At 31.9% G+C, this 24317-nt stretch overlaps 1 protein-coding gene across 5 annotated transcripts in view; it reads right to left on the bottom strand.

Annotated features, from left to right (window-relative positions):
- Window positions 1-59: 59 nt before the first annotated feature.
- The window catches only part of LOC122512136, a 68602-nt gene continuing 44344 nt past the window's right edge, over window positions 60-24317 (bottom strand). For 3 of the 5 annotated variants that reach the window (XM_043627811.1, XM_043627810.1, XM_043627812.1), the window contains 8 exons: window positions 21426-21862; window positions 15703-15866; window positions 14546-14741; window positions 12753-12867; window positions 6604-6841; window positions 5951-6337; window positions 5224-5475; window positions 60-4877 (listed from right to left, as the gene is read on the bottom strand). In XM_043627811.1, coding sequence (XP_043483746.1) covers window positions 3099-4877; window positions 5224-5475; window positions 5951-6337; window positions 6604-6841; window positions 12753-12867; window positions 14546-14741; window positions 15703-15866; window positions 21426-21558 — 3264 coding nt within the window. In that variant the 5' untranslated portion in view covers window positions 21559-21862 and the 3' untranslated portion in view covers window positions 60-3098. Of the gene's footprint in view, window positions 4878-5223; window positions 5476-5950; window positions 6338-6603; window positions 6842-12752; window positions 12868-14545; window positions 14742-15689; window positions 15867-21425; window positions 21863-24317 lie in introns of those variants that run through there. The other 2 variants (XM_043627813.1, XM_043627814.1) reach the window with 2 other exon arrangements.

The raw sequence follows: 24317 nt of genomic DNA, 5'->3' as shown, positions 1-24317 counted from the left end.
TCTATATAATCTATGGATATACATACTTAATAAGTATCGGGTATTGAATACAACAAATGTTGACGTATACGTTTATTATTTCATTTACAAAAGACTACTTGATCGTGGCTGTTTTCATACGGTTGAATCTATTGTTTAAATTTAGAATCTTAAACCTAGTTTTCTATAATATATTATTATATTACGACACCTTAGAATCAAATCAACGGTAGGTATCTTTTGAAAATTTTCCGTTCAGTGCTGACAAAATATTTTGATTTATTTAAAACCTCCTCGAAATAAACATTAAAACTTAATCACTAAATTCGATAAAAAAAAGCTTGCAATAAATAAATTCATCAATTCGCTTTTTAATTTCTATTACAAAGTTGTGTAATACAAAAATATATCAATAAATTAGATTCTTTGTTTTAATAATAATAATAATAATAATAATAAGACTGCTGTTGAGTACTTGACTTTTATCTGAGAGATAAATTCTTTTCAGAAATAAACAAATGAATTTAAAATGCTCTTGTGATCGCAGGTAAATAATATATTGGAGTTTAATTGTACATATTTTATTAAATTGCAATGTAACAAAGTTGAAGGTAAATTAAATTTACGGAAGGTTATAAACTGAAATTTTTTAAATAAAGAAACTATTGGCAACACTGAACAATTATGTTACAACATATGTATAATAACGATAACACTCGCCAGCGAGCGTAGAATTTTTTTACTTCTTTCATATACATCAGGTAAAACCAGTTTTGTATATTATGCACATAATTACGATTCTTCATTTAAGAGTTCGAGTCAATATTCTTATCCTAAACGTACGAGAGGCGCGAGTTCAAAAATGGAAACGAAGATGAAAATCAAGATACTCTGTACTACGTATTATATTCAGTTACTGTACAGATAATAGTTGACAACGATTTAACTACTATGTTTTAATTGACCGACATTTAACAATAATCAACGAATAATTCATTTTATGACATCAAAGCAGTTTCAATTTGGCCCACCAATTTAACTAGAAACATGACATTCAGGCCAAATTTTGCTCCCAGAAAATCTTTTAAAAACAGTTAAATAAATATAAATAAAAAATCAGGCACAAATATAGTTTGTATAACGTTTATAGATAGATGGTCGAGAGTTTATTGTTAATTTTCAAATTCTAAGCTATAGTCGATGCCGATTGTCACGACAATAATTCATCGGATTTATTGAAAACGAGTTTTCAAAAATTTTTCAATCACATCAGTTTTCACTTAATTTATCAATTGGAAAAATAAAGTGAAAAATAAAGTAAACAAATCGCACAAGAACAAAACAAAATGCCCAAAGCAAATTGGGACGACAGTAATAACGTAAGACTAGAGTAGGTAAAAAAGCATAATATTGCATATAGAACATAATTTCAATATGGAAGCAAATTGGTACGAACGATCGATCTGGAATCTTCTGATCGGAAAACAAAAAAGAAAAATAAACCATAAGTACAATAACAATAAATGACTAATTTCATGTGGTCCCAAACTTATTTGATTATATTGATTGCTCTCACAGAATTCATAACATTTCTCTAGCTGCATAATCGTTCGTCACAATTAAACTCATATCTTTTATCCGCAATATATCTCTCTCTTTTTCTATTTTTTTCGGCACCAGTCATCCTAACAGCCCTCATTAATATAGAATTCTATAAAAAAAAAAAACGCGTCGCATCCCATATCAAGCTGACCATTACGTCGAAAACATGTTCAACCCTTAAAATAGTTGATTTTTAAATTAACGATCATTGAAGAAATTTTTTTATTAAAGTAGCAAAAATTTTTGCGCATTTTTGTCAACTTTTACTATTTTTAGAGTAAATTTTGCTACGTTCGAAGTAGATTTTTGTATTCAATTAGTAAAATTTACTTCGGTCAACATTTTCTCCGAAAATAGTAAAAGTTGCAAGAAATGCGCAAATTTTAGAGTCAGTTTGAGTTTTACTTTGTAAATAATAAAAGTTACTGTATATTTTTCTCTGTGTTTAAAAGCAGATGTAATTAATTTGATGTGGTATTTAGTTCATTTATCACAAGTAATGAAAAGAAACATTATTTCAAAAAGAGCGATTGTTTCAAGAACAGAAGTCGAAAATAATTCTCAAGATCCAGTAGAAACTTTAATATAGTGTAATAGAAAAATGATTTCTTTTAGTTAATAGTTTCAAGAAGCTAAATTACAAATGGCCGTCTCGACATAGAATGCTTTTTGCACTCAACATTGAAAATCATTACATTTTTGGGATTTTTGGGCAGCTCTACTACAAATAAGCTTTTCCTAACTATACCTAAGTTCTAATAAACGATTTGGAGGTGTGTTTACGCTGTTTACGCTTACATATGTACATGAATATATTGCACACATATCCATATACATACATACTCATAGAACGTACAACATTAATAATTATTATTCGTTCAAGCTACAAACTAGATTTTTTTACAATAAATAAAATATTCTACAAACTTAATCAATTCTAGCTATTCGAGTCTATAGTCACAGAAGTACATACCTAATAAATTCATTTCTTTTGTTCCTCCTTCTAAGCGAAATGCATTGATAATCCACCGCAAGTTCTTGGAACTTAATCGGATGGAAAGTCTCCTTTGATTATATCGTTTTTACTTTTTATAATTTCATTTTTCTCCATAATAAAATGAAACTCGAAAACAGTTTTAAAGTGTTTTAAAAGTATTTTCATTTAGGTCCTGGAATATCACAGGATAGTATTCTATAGCTAATTTGATATATAATATGAAGAAAAGAATATGTCGATGAGAATTTGCAATAAGAGATTTTACAATAGTGTGTACGAGAGTTTCTAAGATATTGAATTTCCCCATTTGGCGAATACTTATATTCGGGAAATTCTTGAATTAAAAATGTGGTTTATAAAGCCGAATGATATTGTTTTTTAATACAGCTTTTAAGAAATATATCAAGTCTAAAATATTTTTGATATCAAAAGCATAAAATAGAGAAGACGATTTTGGAAGACATTGTTTGAATAAAAATAACACTTGGAAAGGAAGGAGACGTAGTCGAAGACTTGAAACTTATTCATTGCTAGGAGAAAGGGCAGGATGAGAAGACGTGGTTGGTTCATTGATATGCCTTTTGGGGCGAAAGCTGGCAGTTAATGAAGAGATCCATCCGCTTTGTTGCGACGGCTGATCGTGAAGCGAGCCACTGTTGCTGCTGCTTCTTGTGCCGTCGATACTCATTCCGGATTTGAAGCGGGAAAACAATCCTGGAGATGATTTCTTTGCTGACGCTGGAGAAGAGAAAGCGGTGGGCTTCTTGACGGAAGCTGTGATTGAGTCCTTGCAGAACATGGAGTCAAGACTGCCCGTGTGCTGCTTGTCCTCTATGTTCTTTTTCTCCAATAAATTCAAAATTCCAGCTTCACTCTGTTTCGTAATTTTTGATATGTCCTCCATACTCGCGGAACTCCGTCTAATTTCAACTTTACCTAAATCTTGATCAACGGCACTGGAACTGCCAGGATTGACTGGATCTACAAGGATTTCGGGCTTCTTCGGTCTGACGTCGATCTCCTTGAACTCTCGAAAATTCCTATTGCGCTCTTTTTCTTTATTGGAACTTTGGCTTTTCGTTGGAGCGCTTTTACCTTCGGGGTTGGAGAGGTTCCTTCTGTGTTTTGGTGCAACTGACTCTATATTACTTGCCGGTAAAATTTCTAAGGATATAGAAGGTCTCTTCTCCTTGGCAAAGACAGTCTTCCAGCTCTTGCTCCTGCAGTCTTGAAATTTTCTCGCTTTCGGGAAGGTCATTGATTTCTTATCACCAGTCGAGAGGTCCACTATCGTCTCCCTGCCTTCCTTGATGGCTTTGGTCAGATTGCACTTCTTACAAACTACATTGCTATTGTTGCATCTCATTGTCGAGGACGAGCCACTGCTCAGCGAATTGCTCTTGTTCAAACTCTTGGTGGCGTGCTTGGCCGGCTTGGAGATGGGAGGCTCCTTCGTGTCGAAACTGATGCTCAAACGATCAGTGAGATTCCTCAATTTTGCCATCAACGACTTTTGGTTATTCGAGCTCGACTTGTCCTCGCAGCGGCAGCAGCGAACCTCCTTCATCACTTCCTTGTGATTTGTTCCCATGTCAGAGTCGCCTCCCATGCTGATCGATCGCTTATTTACATTATTCTTCTGCGGGACGGACTCCGCAGCGACGCTTCCATTCCCCTCGGACCCCCTCTTGGGACTCATCGATTCAATCAGCATCGTCTCGTCTCTCTCGAACTCCTCGAGGATTCGCAAGTCGTCGCCCGACTTGACGCTGATTGGCGAGCTCAAATCGCTGCTCAAATTGTCTCCTTTACTTCTCCGTCGATCGTGCTCCCTCATTGCTTTGGCAAACTCGTGATTATGGTAATCCAGGGAAGACTTCTCCCTACTTCCCTTTCGACTTCCCGGACAACTTTTCCTCCCAACCGAGGAAGCCGACATCGAGCCCTCGGTTGATATTTTGAATTTTAAAGTCTTCTCACTGACCTCAACTTCCGTCGCGGTTTCCGGATCTGAACTTTCGAGATTATCTGCCTCTTCGATTGTAAGATTTTCCATTCCGTCCTCGTCGGTTGATCTCGAGCGAGAGTGAATTATGCCGCCTGACCGTTTTGAACGAACACTGTGAGAAGACGTTGATTTCACAACCGAGGAGCAACTAGAATTTCCGCCGGAAGTAGCCGACGGTACGTGTTCTCCGAGATCAACGACGCTTTTGCGATGATGCCGCTCGTCTTTCGCTGCTTCATTAAGACGACGGTAATACTCGAGGGCGTATCGTACCGGAGATAGTATGAGATCCTGAAAAGACAGTTTCACTTTAGAAAAATATAAATCAATTTCATTCAACTTGATTAGTTTTTAAAACGAATTTATCTGCGGATAATTTAAAATCACTCTCAGACTGCATCTGTCAAAGATTAAACTGAAGTAGATGCACCTACAAAGTTGCGTTTCAATGCGCCTACTGCCTACATAAAATGTTATCTCTCAAATGCAAATGTTTCTTGATTGTGCGAAAGCTGTAAACTTTTATATTGAATACTGAGGCAAGGAAATGAAATTTCCAGTCTTCATTTTGATTTTTAAATTTTTCCACAAAGAACATCAAGTTTTGAATAGAAAATTATATTCAAGATCGACTCACCTGAAGTTCCGGAAAAAGTTCCCCAAGCGCTTCAAAAAGTGGAAGAAGAACCAATCCGATAAAACTGCATTGCGACGAAGGCTTCGTTACTTTATCACGGTCCATAAATGGTGTCACCGGAAGTCCTTCCAGTTTTTCTGCATCACTTTGTTTGAAGAATTCCTGGAGTAAACTGTCGAGCCAGGGCTCAGCCACCTCCATTGGTCGCGCCTCGTTGCTAATGTCCGCAACTTTTATTAGAACCATTGAGAGCTAAAGAAATGTTTGAGATTTGTTAGCATTTCATTAATGTCATGAAAATCTTTGTGGATTTTACAATAAATAAAAAAAAAGTGGTTCAAGAGAATGTTATTTAAGCGAATTTATCCCCGTAGAGTGAATAACTTTTTAGTAAGAATGTACAGCGCCAGGCGCCACGCTCTTGATACGAACGAAGAAACTTAACTCGTGTGCATTAATCTTTTATTTCTATTGAACTTGAACGAGAAACTGATCAATCACCCCTGATACACTTACTTCTTTCCTACGGTAAATTGTGTAGAATATTTTTATTTTCTTTCTCCGCAATTGGTTTTCTTTCGTTGCTAATATTTAATTTAATTTAATTTAATTTAATTTTTTAATGCTGAATGAATTGAGTTTTTATTTAGTTCTGATAAAGAAAAAGTGTGTGTGTGTGACGATGGGTATTTTGTATTTTCCCTGAAAAGTAGATGGAGATAGTTACCAAATTGATGTGCGCTTTGTTCGTGTAATCGAATTCCAGTATGACATCGGTAAATTGCCCGAGGATCTCGTTGTGCCTGGCCATGTCAGTCGCGAGGATGCACCTTATGATACCTTCCCTTACGGTTCTGTAGGTCGTTGGGTCCAAGGACGCCAGGATGTTGCATTCCATAGCTTCGAGGACGCGAAAGGCCACCGAGCAATGGTGATTCTCTAGGGGCGAGATGTCGTTGTAACGCAATGCCAACTCGGTGCGAGCATTTATCTGGTAGATATTATTGTAGCCGGGATGGTCGAGGTCGTGACAAATGCTCGATACGATCAGAACCAAAACCTCGAGGTGACCGATCTTCGATGGCAAGTCCACCGCCCACGCGATTGCGTACATCTGAAACGTTTTGTCAATTAACTTCTTTATCCAAACTGCCGAGAGAGATTTCACGAGATTCTATTGAAAATGAATTATGTGACTTGAGGAAATTTTTTATGCTTTCAGCGCTTCGAGTGCGTAAAAAATTTTAGAGACCGTAAAGCTTAATTGTAACTGTAAAATGAACTCTAAAAGCGAGCGGCTGTTCATTTGAAATGGTAAAAGTTTAAAAGAACTGTGGTTAAAAGACATAATCATAAGACTAATTTAAAAGTTGAACTTACCATCTGTGCAACGCAAAAACAATGCCTGAAGTTGTGGAAAGGTACCTCATTATAATTATTGTATACCTCATAGAGAAAATTTCTCAAAGTGGTCAACGAGATACTGAATTTTTCAAGTATTTCCAGTTCCACGAACATTGTTTGCAACATCAAAAGTAATTCTTCATCCTCCCATTGTTGGGCGTCAAACGATGGTGATCTCAACCATTCTCGAACATTTGATGAAAGTGCTACGTCACTGAAAATCAATATTGAAAATTTCAATTTTCCATTTTTCATCCACAATTTCATGGAAAAAAATTCTTTGCAAAATATTAATTACTTTTTTAATAACATTTTTTTCAATAAAATAATAAATAGTCGCTGCATATTTTTCAATTCTCGTTGTATACAATTTACACGTACGTACCAACCTCATATATAAAAAAACGGATAAGTAATTTCAATTTGACATGGAATTTTCTTGGAAAATCAAGTCTATTGAAATTTGCAAAATACATCACGTGAATTTTCTTTAAACTTGGAAGTGAAGGTAGGTCTTTCTATAAATCTCAAACGAGATGAAAGTAAAAAGCAAAAAAAGTAAAACGAGCTTCATTTGAAAATTTCATTTGAACAGTTGGCTTGAGTGAACTCAATCTAAGGTCCTTAATCTTCTGGACAGGTACTTAAAATTTAAAGTCTCAGTCTATTTGCAAAGAGAATAAAATTCGTCAAAAAAGTCTTTCATTTATAAACTCTATTAATGCCTGAATTCATTTTTTTCAAGTTTTTAAAGTTTAATCATTTTTTTAAATTAAATGTATGTACAAAGCCTATACAAACAATATTCAATAAACTATTTAACGTCAGTAAAGTTCACAATATTTGTGATCAATAATTGAAGGAAAAAATACTTTTCAAGCGAAAAATAAAATTGTTCATCAAGAAACTATGTTAAACATCTTTTAAACAACAGTTTAAAATAAAACAATTCTTTAGCGAAACGAAATGACTGCTATAGGCATTATCTTATTAATAATAAAACAAAAACATCTGCTGTGCCTCCAAATGCTGTTAAGCCTCTGTCATGTAAACTCTATTTCTCTATGTCACACATGAATATAACTGCATAAGCTTGACAAGGTAAATATTTCAATAGACCACAATTTAATGAATGCACCAAATAGGAATTGCCAATTAGCGGTGAAGAGTTGAACCTACCATATTTCTGAAGTATCCCTAAAACAACCGATAATTAGTACTGCGCTCAGTGTGAATGAATATCCTAGAAATTATTTATCACTTTGGTCCTACAAATGCATAACTAGCTTTTTTAAAACACCCTGGTAAATTGTTGTCAATGAATTAAATTATTTTCTTTTCCTTTTTTAATCGCCTTTACCTGTGATCGTAAAATACTGTCCACTGATAAATTTTCAGTAAAACACATTCTTCTTAATAGGCTATTATTCCTCGTTTATTCAAGCACACGAGCCACACGAGTTTCCTCGACGATGAATCAAAAAATGATAGTCAGTTTTCCATTTCTTTGCCATATAGAATAAAAACACGCGCTATACTTTCCATCTTGCCACACTTTCCTCACAAAGATGGGTACATTTAAGTGGTACTTATGGAAAATATTAGAATACATGTGTATGGAAATCTTCTATACTTTAACATCTCTTGAGAAATTCATCATATATAGTTTTCTGAATGAAAAGAAATTGAAATGCATGCATGAGAAAGCCCTTGTGTGAAAAAGAAACACGAGAAAAATATTGTCACTGTAAAAAATAAATGTTTTTCACATTTTATATTAGAACTTGTTAAATAATGTTCATTCTCACGCGGAAAAAAATAAAGACATATTTCCTGATCTGCGGTGTTGAAAAATGAATTTATAAAAATAAGACATTTATAATGGAAATCATACCAGAAAAGAGCTTACGAGAGCTTATTCAAATTATACGATGAGTTATATTTTCCAGGCAATTTCGATTTTCACCCTCATCTACATTTCCATAAAGCATCTTTACCCTTTTCATAAAAATTTGCATAATTCTGTCGAGTCTCTTTCTTCTTTGAGTATTGTAATTTCAATCAAACCCTAACATTTCAAGACTGTAAATTATTCTTTGAAAAAAATTCTACAATTGCGAGTCATTTAATTCTTTATTTCTTTGCATATTTAAATATTTCTCTTATTTATACGCATTTGCAAAACATTTATAAAATATTGGTTGTCGAATAAACATCGCGAAGCTGGATTTTGCTTTTAAAACAACATTTCATAATTAAAGCAGCTTTTATAGCCAACCTATTTTATTAATAAGCCTTTTAATATAGTTTTTTGTTTTAAAAGCTTCTGAAATACTACTGACGGGAAAAATGGGAATCCCTTTGTTTATCCATAGAGCAAAGTGCACAAAAATATTATTTATAATATAAGACAATTATGTGATATTTTAATTAAATTAAAGATTACTGATACCTATATGGAATTTTTTATATAAGAGCTTGAAAATGATAACAGAGAAGAGATAGCTTTCCTTGATGAGGTTTCATGGCTATTGCGCCGGAGAGGGAAAGAAAGCTTTTACTGGTAAATTGCTTGAATGCAAAATTTCCCTTGATGCTCTTATTCTAAGCTGGGATTTTGCATAGAAACATATTTGATGAGGGTCGGGATGAAAAATAAAAGTAAGAAGCAAAGCGGAACTTGAAGATTAGTGACATATTTAATGGCTCCATTTACATTTAATCCTTCAAGCAATGATGACGCACTGCCACCTTTACTTTCTGTAAAAATATTTCTTCGCGCACGCATATTTAAATAATTTCGCTGTCGCCGCTCAAACGAACCAACAATTTTCCTGATTTTTTTCAAATTTAACTAGGTCAAAATTTTGGCAATGTTCAAAAGACTTTTTCTTTTTAATGTAAAAGAGGTGCAATGGTTTAAAAGTATAAATTAGTTATTAAAATGTTAAGTGTAGTTTTTTTCAATAGACACTTGCAAACGTTTGTAACATGTCAATTTTCTCCTTTATGATGCTGTATTATCGAGGAGGTTTCCTCAGATTAATCGAACGTCAGTTTGTCAGTATGTGTTAATTACTCAACTCTGTTGAAATGCTAATGAGTTGGCATGCAAAGGAACTTCGAATATCGAAGGGGCACTTCATTCATTGGAGTATAATCAATATATGTTCAAACTTGTCAATATAATGATAGAAATTGTTGGATTCTTTATGACTGCTTTTAAGAAAATACTTGAAACTTTTACACACATGACGCATATACCTACTAATGAAATTTATAAACCATCATTTTCAAATACTCTATGGAGGAAAAAATTTCACAATCAGAATTTTCAATATAAAAAGAAATTCACAAACTTTTATTAAAGAATATTAAATTCTGTATCAATATAGAATTTGAAACTTACTTTCTAAAACTCGTTATCGAAATCAAATTGGGACATATCAATTTAACTTAGCGATTTGTACGTTGAATGCAAAATTTATCAAATCAACTATTTAAACTTTCATAACATTAATGGTATATACCACGTGAAAGATAAACCTCATTAAAATTTTGCTATAGCAAAAAATATTCTCCTTTAATGGATTATTTCACTTTACATGGTTTGAGATTCTATCAGCTATTGCGGAATTAAAGTTCTCTGATAAAATATAATGTGGATCTTGTTTGCCCTGTCATGTCAATTACACTAATCAAAAATAATCTAATTTTAAAAACTGTCAAATGTCAAAAATCTAATTTTACTCGAAAATGTTTATTTTTTGTAATGTTTTTACCGTTCGCAGGTACATATTATAGAACTTGGCATAGATCCAAATTATCGAGAGACAAATTTGAATGTATGGTGCCAAAAGTTCCGTATAATTCAAACATCAAAGGATTTTTAATTCGTCCTTTTTTCTATATGGAAGACGCTTCGAGAAATCCAGAAGAAAAATAAAAATGACAAATACTTTATAAATTCGTCCAGATGGACGGACGTTTCCGTCTCTTTAATAATTCATGACACAGCTTCGAATACTGGCTCTATATAAACTATATAAAGTAAGATAGCATTATGCTTTTCGTGTACTGATCTAGTTTTCCTCTTCCATCTTCTCAAACAAAAATATTTATTCATACTAAAATGTACCTGCTTAATCTTCTGAAATAAAAATGCAAACATTGTAAATCATGAGAAAAAGTTGTATTCTTAGCAGTCCACATTTAGGAGAAAATTGGTTATTAATTTTATGAAAATGTTTAACTTTTAAATAGACTTTTTCTAAGTTAATTAGATGAACTGTAATTACATATTAGACTCGAAAGCTACTTCCATTCTATTATTCTCCCTAGAGAGCAGAAGACAAAGCTCGAATAATAATTCACCCTTTAGCCCGTGGTCAATACAGTGACACGCAACGGAGACTTTTTCAAATATTTAATATGAAGAATGAATTCCAGACATCTTTTTTTACTGAACATTATTAAATTTTTTCAGAAATAAGGAAAAGTACTTCTTTCTTAATCGATTCGATATTGAGACATTCTGATATTATTTAGCACGATAAATAAATTTTCCATTAGGTGCGAGATGAAATTTGCCAGTGATGACAAAAATTAATTCTACCTTGAAATTTTAGTTTAAACTGTTTAAAGATTTTATCAAGACAAGTGGATCTCTTTGAATTTATTCGTGAAATTACCAGATGATAATAATATCAAACAGGAAACAGAGAGACAAGCTCTTAATAAATGTGATTATCATGAAACCTAGTTATTCACCCTAACTCCAGTTAATAAATTATTCCCGCATAATAACCAAAGGCGCATCAAATCCATTATGTAAAATAATTATTATTAACTTAAGATTATGGCATTATTTCAAGACAATAGTTTCTATTCTATATTTTTTGTTTGTACACATTTTAATTTTGTTTTTATTTTCAAAATATGTAAATATAATAATTTAATTTTATAATTCTAGATAGAAAGGCATGTAATAAAATGCATGAGTATATTAAAAATAATTTTAAAAATAAATGAGATAATTTTGCTTTTATATTTACTAAAGGATTTATAGAGGTGTCAATATTTAAACAGGCTTGACTTAAATGGTGACCTAACGTGCTTTGGAGAGAGATTCGTGGCTTGAAGAAGGTAAGCTCATCTTCAATATTAAACGACGAAACTGCAAGGCAATTTTGCGGCGTGACAACAATAATTTAATCGGCTTCTCTCTGTAAGCTTTATAAATCATTCTTTCTTCATTTACTAAAAGAGAAAAAAATATCTTTTCACAAAAGCACTCTTTTTATGACTGCAGAAACACACAAGTCAACATAGAAAAAAAATGCATTTTTTTCCCATTATTTCGTTATTATTTAGAGATATGAGGCGAGAAATATTACGATTTGGAAATGCTCTTCGGATTTGACGGAAATTGAAAATGACACTTTTTATACTCCTGCCGCTGTTCCCAACAAAAAATATATGGCGCAGTTTTTGATATTAAGATCAAAAGCTTCCTCTCTATATCCGCTCAAAGCATACAAAACATTTTGAGTTTTAATAATTTCAACAAAAGATGACAGTATATATATGTAGAATTTTTATAATCTCCTGTTACCTACAAAAAATGCATGTCATTTTTATAGAATCAAAAGCATCTTTTCTATATGAATATTTGAATAGATAGTTACTTGGAAAAATCAATACTTATTATATAGTTTGTACCAGAATTAAAAAATTGCAACATTTGCTTGTTAAATTTCCTTTTTTGCAACTAATAACATGTTTCATTGCAAAAAAGAGAAAAGTTTGAATCTTGCTTGAAATATTAAACAACCGTTTTCTACTTATAAGAAGATAAAATCAGTTTAAGAGTTCCTAACACTATTGTAATAACACACGCCTGAAAATTAAGCTTTCAAGAATTTTTTTACGATCCGTGTGGATTATATTGATCTAGACCTTTTTGAGTTCAATAAAGACACTCTTTAACCATACAAAAGACTCTTATTAAAAAAAGAACTATTTATTTATTTAAATAGTGAAAATCAATTTTCACTACAGCAACTACAGCAACTAGTGACAATTAGTCAAGTTTTACTAATTGAAATTTAGAGAGTACCACTCACCACATGTTGAAGAATTTTTCTCGTACTTTACGTTTCACGCTATCACTTTTACGTCGGTATTGCAATCTGCGACATGCTTCCGATGAAATGGGTTCCGGAAGTTGCTTGTGGAAGCCTGCGAACAAAAAGGAGATTGAAAAATCGTTTGATAATGTAAGAAAAGTGCAGTAAAAAGGGATTTTGATTTAAGAAGAACTACACGAAAATTTCAATATTTCTTTTAAAAGAGAAGACAATTAAATTCATCGTCAATGAAAAAGTCGATATTACTGAATCACCTAATTAAAAGCTAGAACAAAAGTTCCGCAATGAAGCTTTAACGCTTTCAAATTTAATTATTCGAGTTTAAAAAGCTTTCAATCAACGCAATCTTATGAAATTAATTTTTACTATAAAGGACTATTTTACTTAAACGCAAAAATCGAAAAGCTTTGTTTTATAATTTAATTTATTATATAATAATAATAAGTTAATAATATTCTCGCGTTAATTAATTTTCCAACAAAAGAAAAATAAGATTTGTAAATAAAATTCTGTAAAGAAATTTCCTAATGAACGTTAAATAATTAACTTGATAAGAAATTTTCACACTTTATTATAAAGCCATGAAAGCATTCCTTCATTCCAAAGATGTAATTAATTTTCACAGGCAAAACACATTGACTATAATTCAATGCAAACAAGTATATACCATATTGGTGAAATATAAAGTATTGCAAAAATTTACGCATCCTTTGAATTGCAAATGCAAATTCCATTCGTTTATTTTTAATATTTACGGAATAAATAGTTTATGCGAAGTGAAGATAATTGTATTTTATTATTTTTGTGAGGTACAATTAAAATTAAAATAAATTTGAAATTGCAATAAGACAAAACTTTCTTGTGAAAGTAATTAAAAAGGGAATAAAAGTGATTATATGAAAATTAAAAGTAGTTCTTAATTAAACCTTTTATGATTCTAAATGACATCAGAAGGCCAATTTACTTTTTATTGAAAAGTTAATTAAAATCAAGTTACTCTTATATGATTACTTTTATATGTGAAAAAGAAAGAATCTTTCTAAGGAAATAATTATTTTTGAATATTATTTCATATATAAATGTAATTGAAAGCTCTTTTTATTGAAAATAAAGAAGTGGTTTTGATATGTATAAAGTAAGAAAAATATAATTTTGTAAATTTTTGTGAATGCTCCGAAAAAAATGAAGAATCTCCGAAGGTCTGAGTTTGAAATTAGACTGTTAATCTGAAAAGAGATGGAAAATTCCGGCGTCAAGTTCGAGGATGCCTTCCTTTAGCTTTTAAAATATTGAGAATTTAGACGAAAGCTCCAAAGATAGGAATAGAGCAAAACTGCGTTTGCAAGGACAAATATTTATTCAGCAGCGTGCGCATTCTGCCAAGGAGCTGATATTTATTCGTTCATATATACGTCATTCTCATGTGATCATATTTATCAGGGTTGACAGAAAAATCATTCAGTTTTGAGAAGAAATTAAAGTTTTTTTTTCATTACACTGAAGAAGCGTGTTTAATTTAATCCATTCGTTATTATATAAATTGGTTTATGTATACAGCTCGGATAATAGGATTAAATACCTTTCAAATTTAAATTCACAAATTTTCCATATGCACATTTTCCGGAAATTTTGAAAATTCATTCCATATATAAATAGAAAAAAAGCAAAAAAAGTATAATTAAATTTGAAATGGAAAGTAGTACAATTGTACGAAAAAACACCTTTGTTTTCTAAAGTAATAAATTTTGTGAAAGCCTTGGTAAACTTACCTAACCAACTGAGATGCTCAATTGTTTCCAACTTTTGCTTTATGGCATTGACTTGTGCTTGAAGTTCACTAAGCGTGATACATGCTCTCGACGAGGCCGCTTCTCGATGTTCTTGCTCCAAGACTGACACTCGCCTTTCCAAAGAGCACACATCTATGTCAATCATTCCGGAAGTACTAGGATGAGCTCCCACAACCTTTACAAAAAGAATTTCCAATTTTTCAAATACAACAATTGAAAGGAAATGGAATTCAGTGCAAGAAATTGTACAAGTTAAAATAATAATCCTTTATTGTACTTTTTTATTAATCTTTTCAAATAGCAAATGACTTTATTATATTGATACTAATTTATTTTATACAAATATTTGTTCCCACATTATTATTTATTTCTTCAAGTTTGCTCTCGTCAACCTCGAAAGGTAAATATATGTATCATTATCATGTCTTGATTGACACTTTGATTTGTTGGCATTTACAGGAGGTTAAAGTTTTGAACGTTCAAATGAACGAAATTTATTTATTTCTTCTTCAAATTAAATTTTTATTACTATAATTTTGCGTCACTATTAAGCAAATTAATTATAATGTTTCTAAATGTAAAATTTGAGTTTTTAATTTGAATTGTAATCAATAATCTATGAAACTATTTTTAACAAAAAATACTTGGTTCATTTGAACGTTCAAAACTTTTTGTTCATGCATTTACAAATTTTCATTATCTTCCTTTAAACACCTTAATTCTTCTAAATCTTTAAACTTTAAACTAAAACAGTTATTTCAATTTTCTTCAATTCGACGCAATTAAAATTTCGAGCGATAAATGTTCAGTTGCAAATGAGATATTATATAGAGAATAAAATGATGATTAAATCATTGTTTTATTTGTAATTAGTATAATCGAGACATTGATTATATTCAAAGGTTTATTTATAATTAGAGAAAATGAGAGATATAAGATATAGAGAGACATGATCACCAGAATAAAAATTAAAATAAAAAAAAGAATAAAAATAAACCCAGACAAATGTGACAATAATTGAAACAGAAGAAGTATTTTTTAAAACTTGAACTAAATAATATACACTGAAAGTAACTTTAAGGGACGTTAAATAAAAAGCTTCATTCTTAAATACATGGTAAACCTTGAAAATAAACCTTGAAAGTAGTGGAAGAAGACACATCCTGCATCGTTACCTGCAGGATGTAGGGATCTTCTGATGTGTTCGCCGGCAGTTGTGGAGAAATGTTTAAGATTTTTTCCCCTTTTCGAAGTTTCACAATGTCAAGAGGTCCAGCCTCTGCTGCATTTCTAAAAAGATCTGCAACAAAATAATTCTTTTTAGTAACTATTCTTTTCCATTATTTTGTAATTAAATTCTACTCCATAAAAGTGGAAGACAGTGTTACATTCATACCAAGTTTCAAATTAAAAATAAAGTATACCTCGAGGCAAAAATGTATAATTAGAAACGTTAATTTTAACGTATATAAAATAAAAATAATAATTAACTCACGCGGACTGAAAAAGTGTTTTAAATTCATCATCTCATCAAAATTTGATACCAATGAAAGGGAAAAAAGTCTGCGAAGATAAAAAGGAAAACTTTATTGAGAATAAATGAACGGTGAGTGGTAAATATTATTCGCAAGAGTGTGATAATTCCACTGCGCGCACGTTAATGCGGAGAAAATTTGGTAAGAAATTAGTAGCTATAAATTATTTAATTTTCCGTGTTAAATTTCTAAGGAAATATTAATTTCAAATGATTGCGCGACGACCGAAATTTCATGAGGTTGCTGTTTTCAAAACCTAGTGGAAGCTCTTTGGGATTTACATTCGCAGCGAGTAGATGAATAATGAGACGCTTATAAGCCCCCGTCAGAGTTGCAAAAATTAAATTAAAAATTAAAGCTTCATCCAAGGTACCAACTCTCTGCAATAATATGACTTTTTTCCCAGTGCAAATGTATCCTAGTTGCCTCTGTCTTGAAAGAAACCAACAAATGAATTTTTATTATATCTCTATTATACAATGGAAATTTGATCTCTATCACTATAGAAAAGTGAAATTAATTTTTAATTTGAGTCACTTCTTTTCTAAACAATTTACTCAAAGTCAAAGTTATATTGATTTGACGAACATTTTTATAGTTTCACTCGACGTCATAGAAACTACCTCGTTTCGCAGCATTTAATAGTAACACTCTGAAAGTGATCTCTAACTTTGCTGGCAGAGTCCTTTATATACAAAGCAAATATGAGTTTAGCATTCTCGGATTTATAGGACATAAATGTGTGAAATATGTCACAGGAAATTAATTATTATTTTCTCTATTCGTTTCTTGGAGGAAAAAGAGCATTACAATTATTAGGTGAATATTAATTAAAAATACAATTAATTTAAGATTGTGCTTGCAAGCATATTTCTTGTGGGCACATAACACGTTGAATTAGTTTTGCTTCTCACAGAATGTTTCTTGGTACATCGTGATCTGAGCAGAGTCGTTCAATTGAGCGGCCTGCAATAAAAACATAAACGTCCATCGTACATTCGTGATTCACGTTTCATTATCCTATTAAATCTAATGCATGCGTGGAAGATAGTTCTTCTCCACTTACGCACCCCTATCATTTCTCTTTAGAGACCATAAATACAAAAGAATAAAATGTGATACAAAAATGTTTCACGGTTAAAAATATATGCATACATATGTACTTTTAATAATAATGATAAGAAATACTACAATTCTATTCAGAAACTATTACTCTTGATAATTTGGACAATTTTTCAAAGTGCAAAATAAAATTTCCTCTATTTAAATGCATAAAAATAATAAATACGCTCTGTGGGTATATAATAGATTAGATATTTTATTGGTGTTATCGTAAAAACATTTTGATGATTTACGATATTTTTGAGGAGTAACGCATTGCCTCGTAAAACTGGCAGTAAAAAGACTGATGAAAAATCAATTTTGCCAAGAAATAAGTTGACGAAATATGTGAAATAGATATACTGACAAAAACTAAAAGTATTAGATCCTCAATAACTGCTTTTCACTAACAATTAATTTTCAGAAATGTTTATTTAGTATTTACAGGATTGACACAAAATTTTTGTTTTCCGTGATTTCCGGACAAAATTTTTACTTTTTCCCTGACTCTAAAGAATATTCTGATTCTAAAAATGATGACTCAAAACAATCGCCAATTATAAATTTCCCCTTGAAATCAAAGTAAACATTCTGAACATTCTGCGTTTACACTGCAAAAAGAAGTATCTTAATTTAAGGGCAAAAAGTTTTGAGGTTAACTATGGGCATCTTACGATTCTCAAGTAACTTATCGCTAAACATATTATTGTAACAGAAACAGAAACTAAAACGTATAAAGCATCTTAAATATCAGTAAGATGCTTTAGAAAACAGATACTATTTTTCCATGTTACATCCATGTTACATCTTATTTTAAGATATCAAAAAAGCCACCTATTTTTGCAGTGTAGTTTGAAAGTTTGATGAGAAATAATAATTTAAGATTTAATGTTAATGTTATGAAATAATTAAGTCGATCGAGTATAATAAAGCTTGGAAAATTTAATCGCACACGTCTAAAAGTTCGTGCTCGATTGTGATCGCGGGGGACTTATAATGCATATGAATCGTGCATGAGTAGACCATCAGAGCGACAAAAGTCGTTGGTTGAGTATAATTATCGTCGATTCCACTCGATGTCGCAAATATTGTCGGTGCTTAAGGCATTAAGAGTTCCCCTTTGGCCACTCCTGGTTCAATTAGTAAAACAGTTTGCTCGGTAAACGAGATGCGGATCGCACAAGTTCGTATAGCCATGCATCCGTCGACCTTCGACTCACACCCTCAACTTTGACTCAAAGCTTCATCTTAAAATCCTTCAAATCCACTATTTGTCCAATTAAATATTTCAATATTTTCTGACCACTTTTTCAATCTCTCTTTGAAACTCTAATCTCTACAAAAGGGAAATTTCATTAAAAAATGTGCATGGTAAATATATTTCCGAAATTGTAAATTTCGAGTGAAAAACGTTGAAATTAATGGAAAGCATTTCCATTAATAAATATTTCATGAAGATTGTAGAAACTTAAAAGATTAATTTCGACCATTAATAATGCAAGAGAGATGTTTCAAAAAGGTAAACTCGAATTATTTAGTTTTAATAACCAAACTGAATATACGCGTATAGGTGCATCTAGCAAACCGAATTTCACTTTTAAATCGAAATGCCTTTATTTTCCCCCTGTTGAAATTATGCGGCATTGTCTATTTTCGTTATTGATAAAAGCTCTTTTGTACTTGCGAATTCTATAGAAAAAGTTCACTTTTTATAAAAACATATACCCCTCAAATATTGATTCTGTGCATCAACCAAAATTGAAACAATATACAAGCAGACTAGATTTTTTTAACCAACCAAAATGTGAATATTTCTTCATTTTCGGAAAATAAATAAAATTTCTTTTTCTGACTATAAACCAAATAGGAAAGAAGAAATAGGTTGCAAAAGCAAAAAAAGTGAGCAGGGCTTTACAAAAATAATGGAGCTTTCTTCCCGAGGAAAAATACGCACACGTCTCTTGAAAAGGTTTTTATTCACTTGGGGGTGGTTCTAATTAAATGAGTCACTTGAATACGCTGCAGGGTGTCATGAAGTAGCCTAGACTCATCCCCTAGAATTTTCTCCGCTTATGAATACAGAAACGTTGAGAAAAAAGCAACAATGCGAATTAATAAGTTGAATGTTTTGTTTATCATAATGCACATATCATTTTTGTATGTGAATTAAAATTGTTTTCACGAGATTACTGACAATGAATAATTTCTCTACAATAAATTCATGCGAAAAGAATATTTTTTGTGCATTGATGCTATGTTTGTCGACACTTTGCAAATGTGTCGCTATGGAAACTCACTATGGGAGGAAGAAACACAAGTCACGTGAGTCGACGCCTCTTTTAAACTCATCGCCACGATCGATTCCAATAATACCACTCGGAGTTGTTGGAAGATAGGTTTCTTCACCTACATTGTAGATTTTAATCAAATTTACGAAAGCAGGGATTTTTACGAGAGCGTATCAGATATCCAATGAACGAGTAAATAGTGTACGTTCAACATTTTTATTGCACTTGTAGATGGCAAGGCAGAGGGAGAAAAATTTTTATTTTCATAAATTCTTCCACTTTCAGAACGACAATAAAATTTCTGTCATGAAAAACAATTTAACTTCTTCTTCCTTTTCTTTTTCAAAGACTCGTATTTTATTTGAGTGTGTTTCGATTTTCGAAATTATCGACTGCTTTTCACAATTCATCTTTATTGCAGACTTTATGAAAATTTACAATGTAACAATTGTTGAACACCAATTTACTTTTTACTCCAATATTATTTTACAAGGAGAAACTTAACAAGGAACAAGTGGTAGTGAATTTGCGTTGCGAGTACATTGAATCTGACAAGGGTTTGCTGGGGCTTGCTCGAATAATCGATACTAATCCATGTGTTTCAGCAAGAAAGCTTCTACACCTAAGTATATGTATATGTTATATGCATAATAGACCTATAAATTATTCCACTATCGAAATTTCCTTTTTACAATTCCATCTTCAGTTCATCTCCTTTCATTATTGCCAATAATATCTTAATTTAAAATCATGTTTTGTGGTGCATTTCTACGCTTCTTTAACTATTTTCGAAAGAATCTTACCTACATAAATCTTTGAGTTACACTTTAGTTTTGTACAATTAAGCAGAAATTTTTAAATAAGGTAAGTTAAAGATTGTCTTTTCTTGATTATTTTCTACTTATTTTGTCATACTCATTAAGTTACTACTCTCTGAATTTAAAACAGTCAATCCTTCATTAATATTGTATCATTGATACATTTATTACTTTGTGAGGATAGTTGTTCTAAGAAAGTTTTGTGCACAGCAAAGTTTTAGTTGAATTAACTTTGAAGAGGTAAAAATCTTGAGTTGCTTTGTAACCGGAATGAGGTTGTGGTCGTGGTCGTGGTCGTGGTTGTGAGATCAATGTAGAGACATGGAATAGCAAACGGTTTCGTAATTTCCGCCAAATATCGCGTCCCCCAAGGAGGCGGTTACTTTCGCAGGAAAGGCAGATTGATGTCTATACCAATAAATCGATTGCCTAGAATCGATACTTGTTTCCTTTAAATTTCAAATGACCTCTGGAAAGAAAACTCTCCGAAGAATATTAAAGTTAAAGCAATTTAAAGAACCAAATGATGTGAATTTTTATTAAAAGAAACATTTCTAAAATTCCGATTTTAACCCGCCTATGATTATAGAATCACGATAGAAATTTAATCAATGCTCTTCTCCCTCCCTCCCGCTCGCTCGCTTGCTTACTTGCCTTTTCAGGTATATCAAATTTGATTACAATGTTATAACAGAAACGATAAAGTTTGTCAGGCTTGTGACAAGAGTTTCTGACTAGTGCTTTGTGGATAGGCAAGAGAAGCATTGGTAAACATAATTTCGGCAATGAACAAAGACTGCTGTGAGACAAGAGAACAATGGTGATCGGAATTTGTTCAAGGGGTGTAATATTAGAATTGATGCAGAAGATCGGAAAGTTGAGCGACACATTTCTTTGAAAATGTACTTTGAAAAAAGCTTTTTCGGTATCCTTTTTAATATTAGTTCATGTCTTGCATATCATAATAATCGGTTGTGTAGTTTCTAGAGCATGGCGGTGCTTGAGCCGGGGCAAGCCAGGGGCGCAAAAAGTACTGGAATATCAGCTATGTGAAAAGAACCTTGGAGCGCTTGGAGGAGTAAAAAAAGACAAAAAGAGTAATTAAAATTGTGCCTACCTTTGATTTCTTTATTGGTGACTTGGTCAGGTCGGAAACTGGCAATTTCTTTGCGGTTTCCAATGATAAAATGAATGATGCATTCCTCGTCGCCGTCGCTGCTGCCAGTGCCGTTCCTGGTCTCGTGATCCATGGCCACAAAGAAGAATTAGTCGGTCGATCGAGGTCGCACGTTTTGGCTTGCCCGATTCAGAGGAATCTGCCCTGCTTGCGGGACAAACTTCTTCAGGGGGTTGTCGGATGACGCGTTGCCCCTCCTTCGACGGGCTCATCGTCGCATCGCCACTCTGGCAGCTCTGCCGCACCCAACAATTATCGAGGACTCCGAAATATCCTGCGACTTCAGGAAAGACTGGCACCACTGAGATGAACTCGAAAAACACCGTCGGGAAACCGCGACCGATGTCGACTCTTCTCTCTGCATTCCATTATCCATTCTGAAAAAGGCAGAAAACGTTCTCAGTTAGTTTCAGTATTGGCCGGAGAACTTTCTTATATTCAATTTCTAACATCTCTCACGTTATCAACAAGAGGGAAAAAAATTTTACAATTTAAACTCAAGATTTCAAGTGTATGTAGTTTAAAGTTCTCTGAAAACGAGTACGTGACAATTGTCTTGAAATCGACTTCAGAATTCCACACGTACATATCCCAGAATCTTGTGGAATCAAATAGAAAGCATCTGTGTTATGTCTGCTATCCAATACTACGAGCCATTTTGACCTGAAACGAATTCAGGTGAATCACTGGAGAGTTTGAGCGAAATTTTCGTCGTGAATCGATTTTCAACGAATAGAATTTAAAGCGTGATTTTACAATTTATACATTGAACGAGGGAAAAAGGTACAGTGAATATAGATTCTAAAATAGAAACGTGTTTGAAAATCCTAACCATATTTCCACAAGCAATTTATTTGCAATTAAAAAAATAATATTAAAATTCGGAATACAGGTCTGATATTCCTGATAGTCATCTCTTTTGTATAAAATACACTGTTGTTAAAAACCTTTTGAAAAGTACTTTTAAAAGGTACTTTTAGAATAAGCTTAATTAAATTTTCAGTTCCGAGCATTCTACCATAAGATGACTTTTAATCCTAGCCTGCCATTATTCAACGAACTGAAATTTTATCATCTACAAAAAATTAATCTGTTAATCTTTATATATAGGGAAGATTGTCTCTGTCTGTTCTAGAATTTATTCAGTGCTATTTGTCTTCCTCCAAAGTTTCAACGTGCTTCAAACTAAACTCTCGTTAATCGTGAAACTTTAAAGTTGTATGATAAACGAGAATTTTTTGGTTTTTCAAATTCTCAAAATATTGGAAGAAGATGTGCCACATTGCCAGTCCCACGAAAGAACTGTTTTTATCTGGTATCAACTTTTCAAAAGATATATAATTAGAGGGAATATTGTTTTTGCGTTTAAATGAAGCCTATAGCACTTGAGTGAGACGCCAACTCGTCGGCAACTTAATTTTGCTGAGAACACTTTTAATGCTCCAAAGATGTCAGAAACTGAGTTTTCAAATTTTACGAGGAATAGAAAAGGTAGTAATAGTTTTTTTAAGAGAATACGATTTTTATTAAAAAATTCAGCATGCTCATTTTATCTCTAAAATTAAAGTTTTATTTCACAAATGTTAAAAAAAAAAAATTTCTATCATCAAAAAATGTCTTCATCGTGCATGAGTGGAAAATTATTTCCATTTAAATATTTAAGTACTGAATGTAAAATATGAAAACGAAAATTTATCTCCAGATTATAAACATGAAAAATGTCAACACCTATGAAGTAAAATATTCAAGAAGCTTAATTGTAAAAGCAGTCATTAATCACTTTACGTATTTTATGAGTTAGGACACTTTATAGCACTATCGATTTTATGTTACTCCACAAGGTAATTGAACTGCATTATGTATTAATATGTTTATATTTCAGGCAGCGCAGTAAATCATATTTAATTTATTTTGTTATGCTGAAAAAAACCAATGCAGTATACAAGCTTACTTTAGAAAAAAAAGTCAATTTATAAATACATTTTCTTTTCAGCAAAAGTGGTTATTATTAAATATTTACGTTAAAATTCACTGAATCACTGAAATTAATTTAAACTTTGCCTTTGCAAATTGTATCATAACAAAAAATGTAGAACGGTCAAAGTATACATGGTTCTCGCCTCAGTATCGACTTAAGACACTCCTTTGCTCATAAAAAAATTTATTTGTTGCCTGTCAAAGGATCTTTTTTAACTTTTATAGGTTTTGAAAAAAGCTCCACAATACAAAATCAAACTTGATGAAAAAACTATTTTTACGTATATCTAAATTATTTAAATAAATATGTAATTGTATTAAGATTAAAATTATATAAAAGAAACCTAAAGGAAAGAGTATTAGGTAGATTTTATTTAATCACACTTTATTTCTTAAAGTAACTTCCATTTGTATTGAATAGTCATTTGCTTTGCATTGAAATGAAGAAGATAAACTTAAGAGTGTTTTCACTTCTAGCCTCGCTTCTAGCTTTTTGCATATAAAATTTCTGTTCCAAATTATTAGGGAAATAAAGCGAAAAACGAGTAATATATTCTAAGGTATTTTCTGTTAATGGCATAAAAGTATTTCTATCATAGTTTTTCTCCACACACATAAGTAATATTAGGTTTCTCATGAACATACTTTTCTCGCAGGAATATTGAAAATCGATACTATTCACTTTGAAACATTCCATAAAAGATTGCCTAGATTATTGTCAGTGTAAATAAAAATTGATGAGGAGATCGTGAAATTTACGAGCCTTTAAAAGAAAATAATGATAGTGCAATCACAAGCGATGCTACCACAATTTTACCTCTACTTAACGATTTCCATTAATTTATTTATTTATTT

The sequence above is a fragment of the Leptopilina heterotoma genome, unplaced genomic scaffold (genome assembly GCF_015476425.1).
Source record: "Leptopilina heterotoma isolate Lh14 unplaced genomic scaffold, ASM1547642v1 Lhet_95, whole genome shotgun sequence".
Classification (NCBI taxonomy): Eukaryota; Metazoa; Arthropoda; class Insecta; order Hymenoptera; family Figitidae; genus Leptopilina; species Leptopilina heterotoma.
Note: the sequence above shows the minus strand (reverse complement) of the source record. Positions and strands in the feature narration are given on the sequence as shown.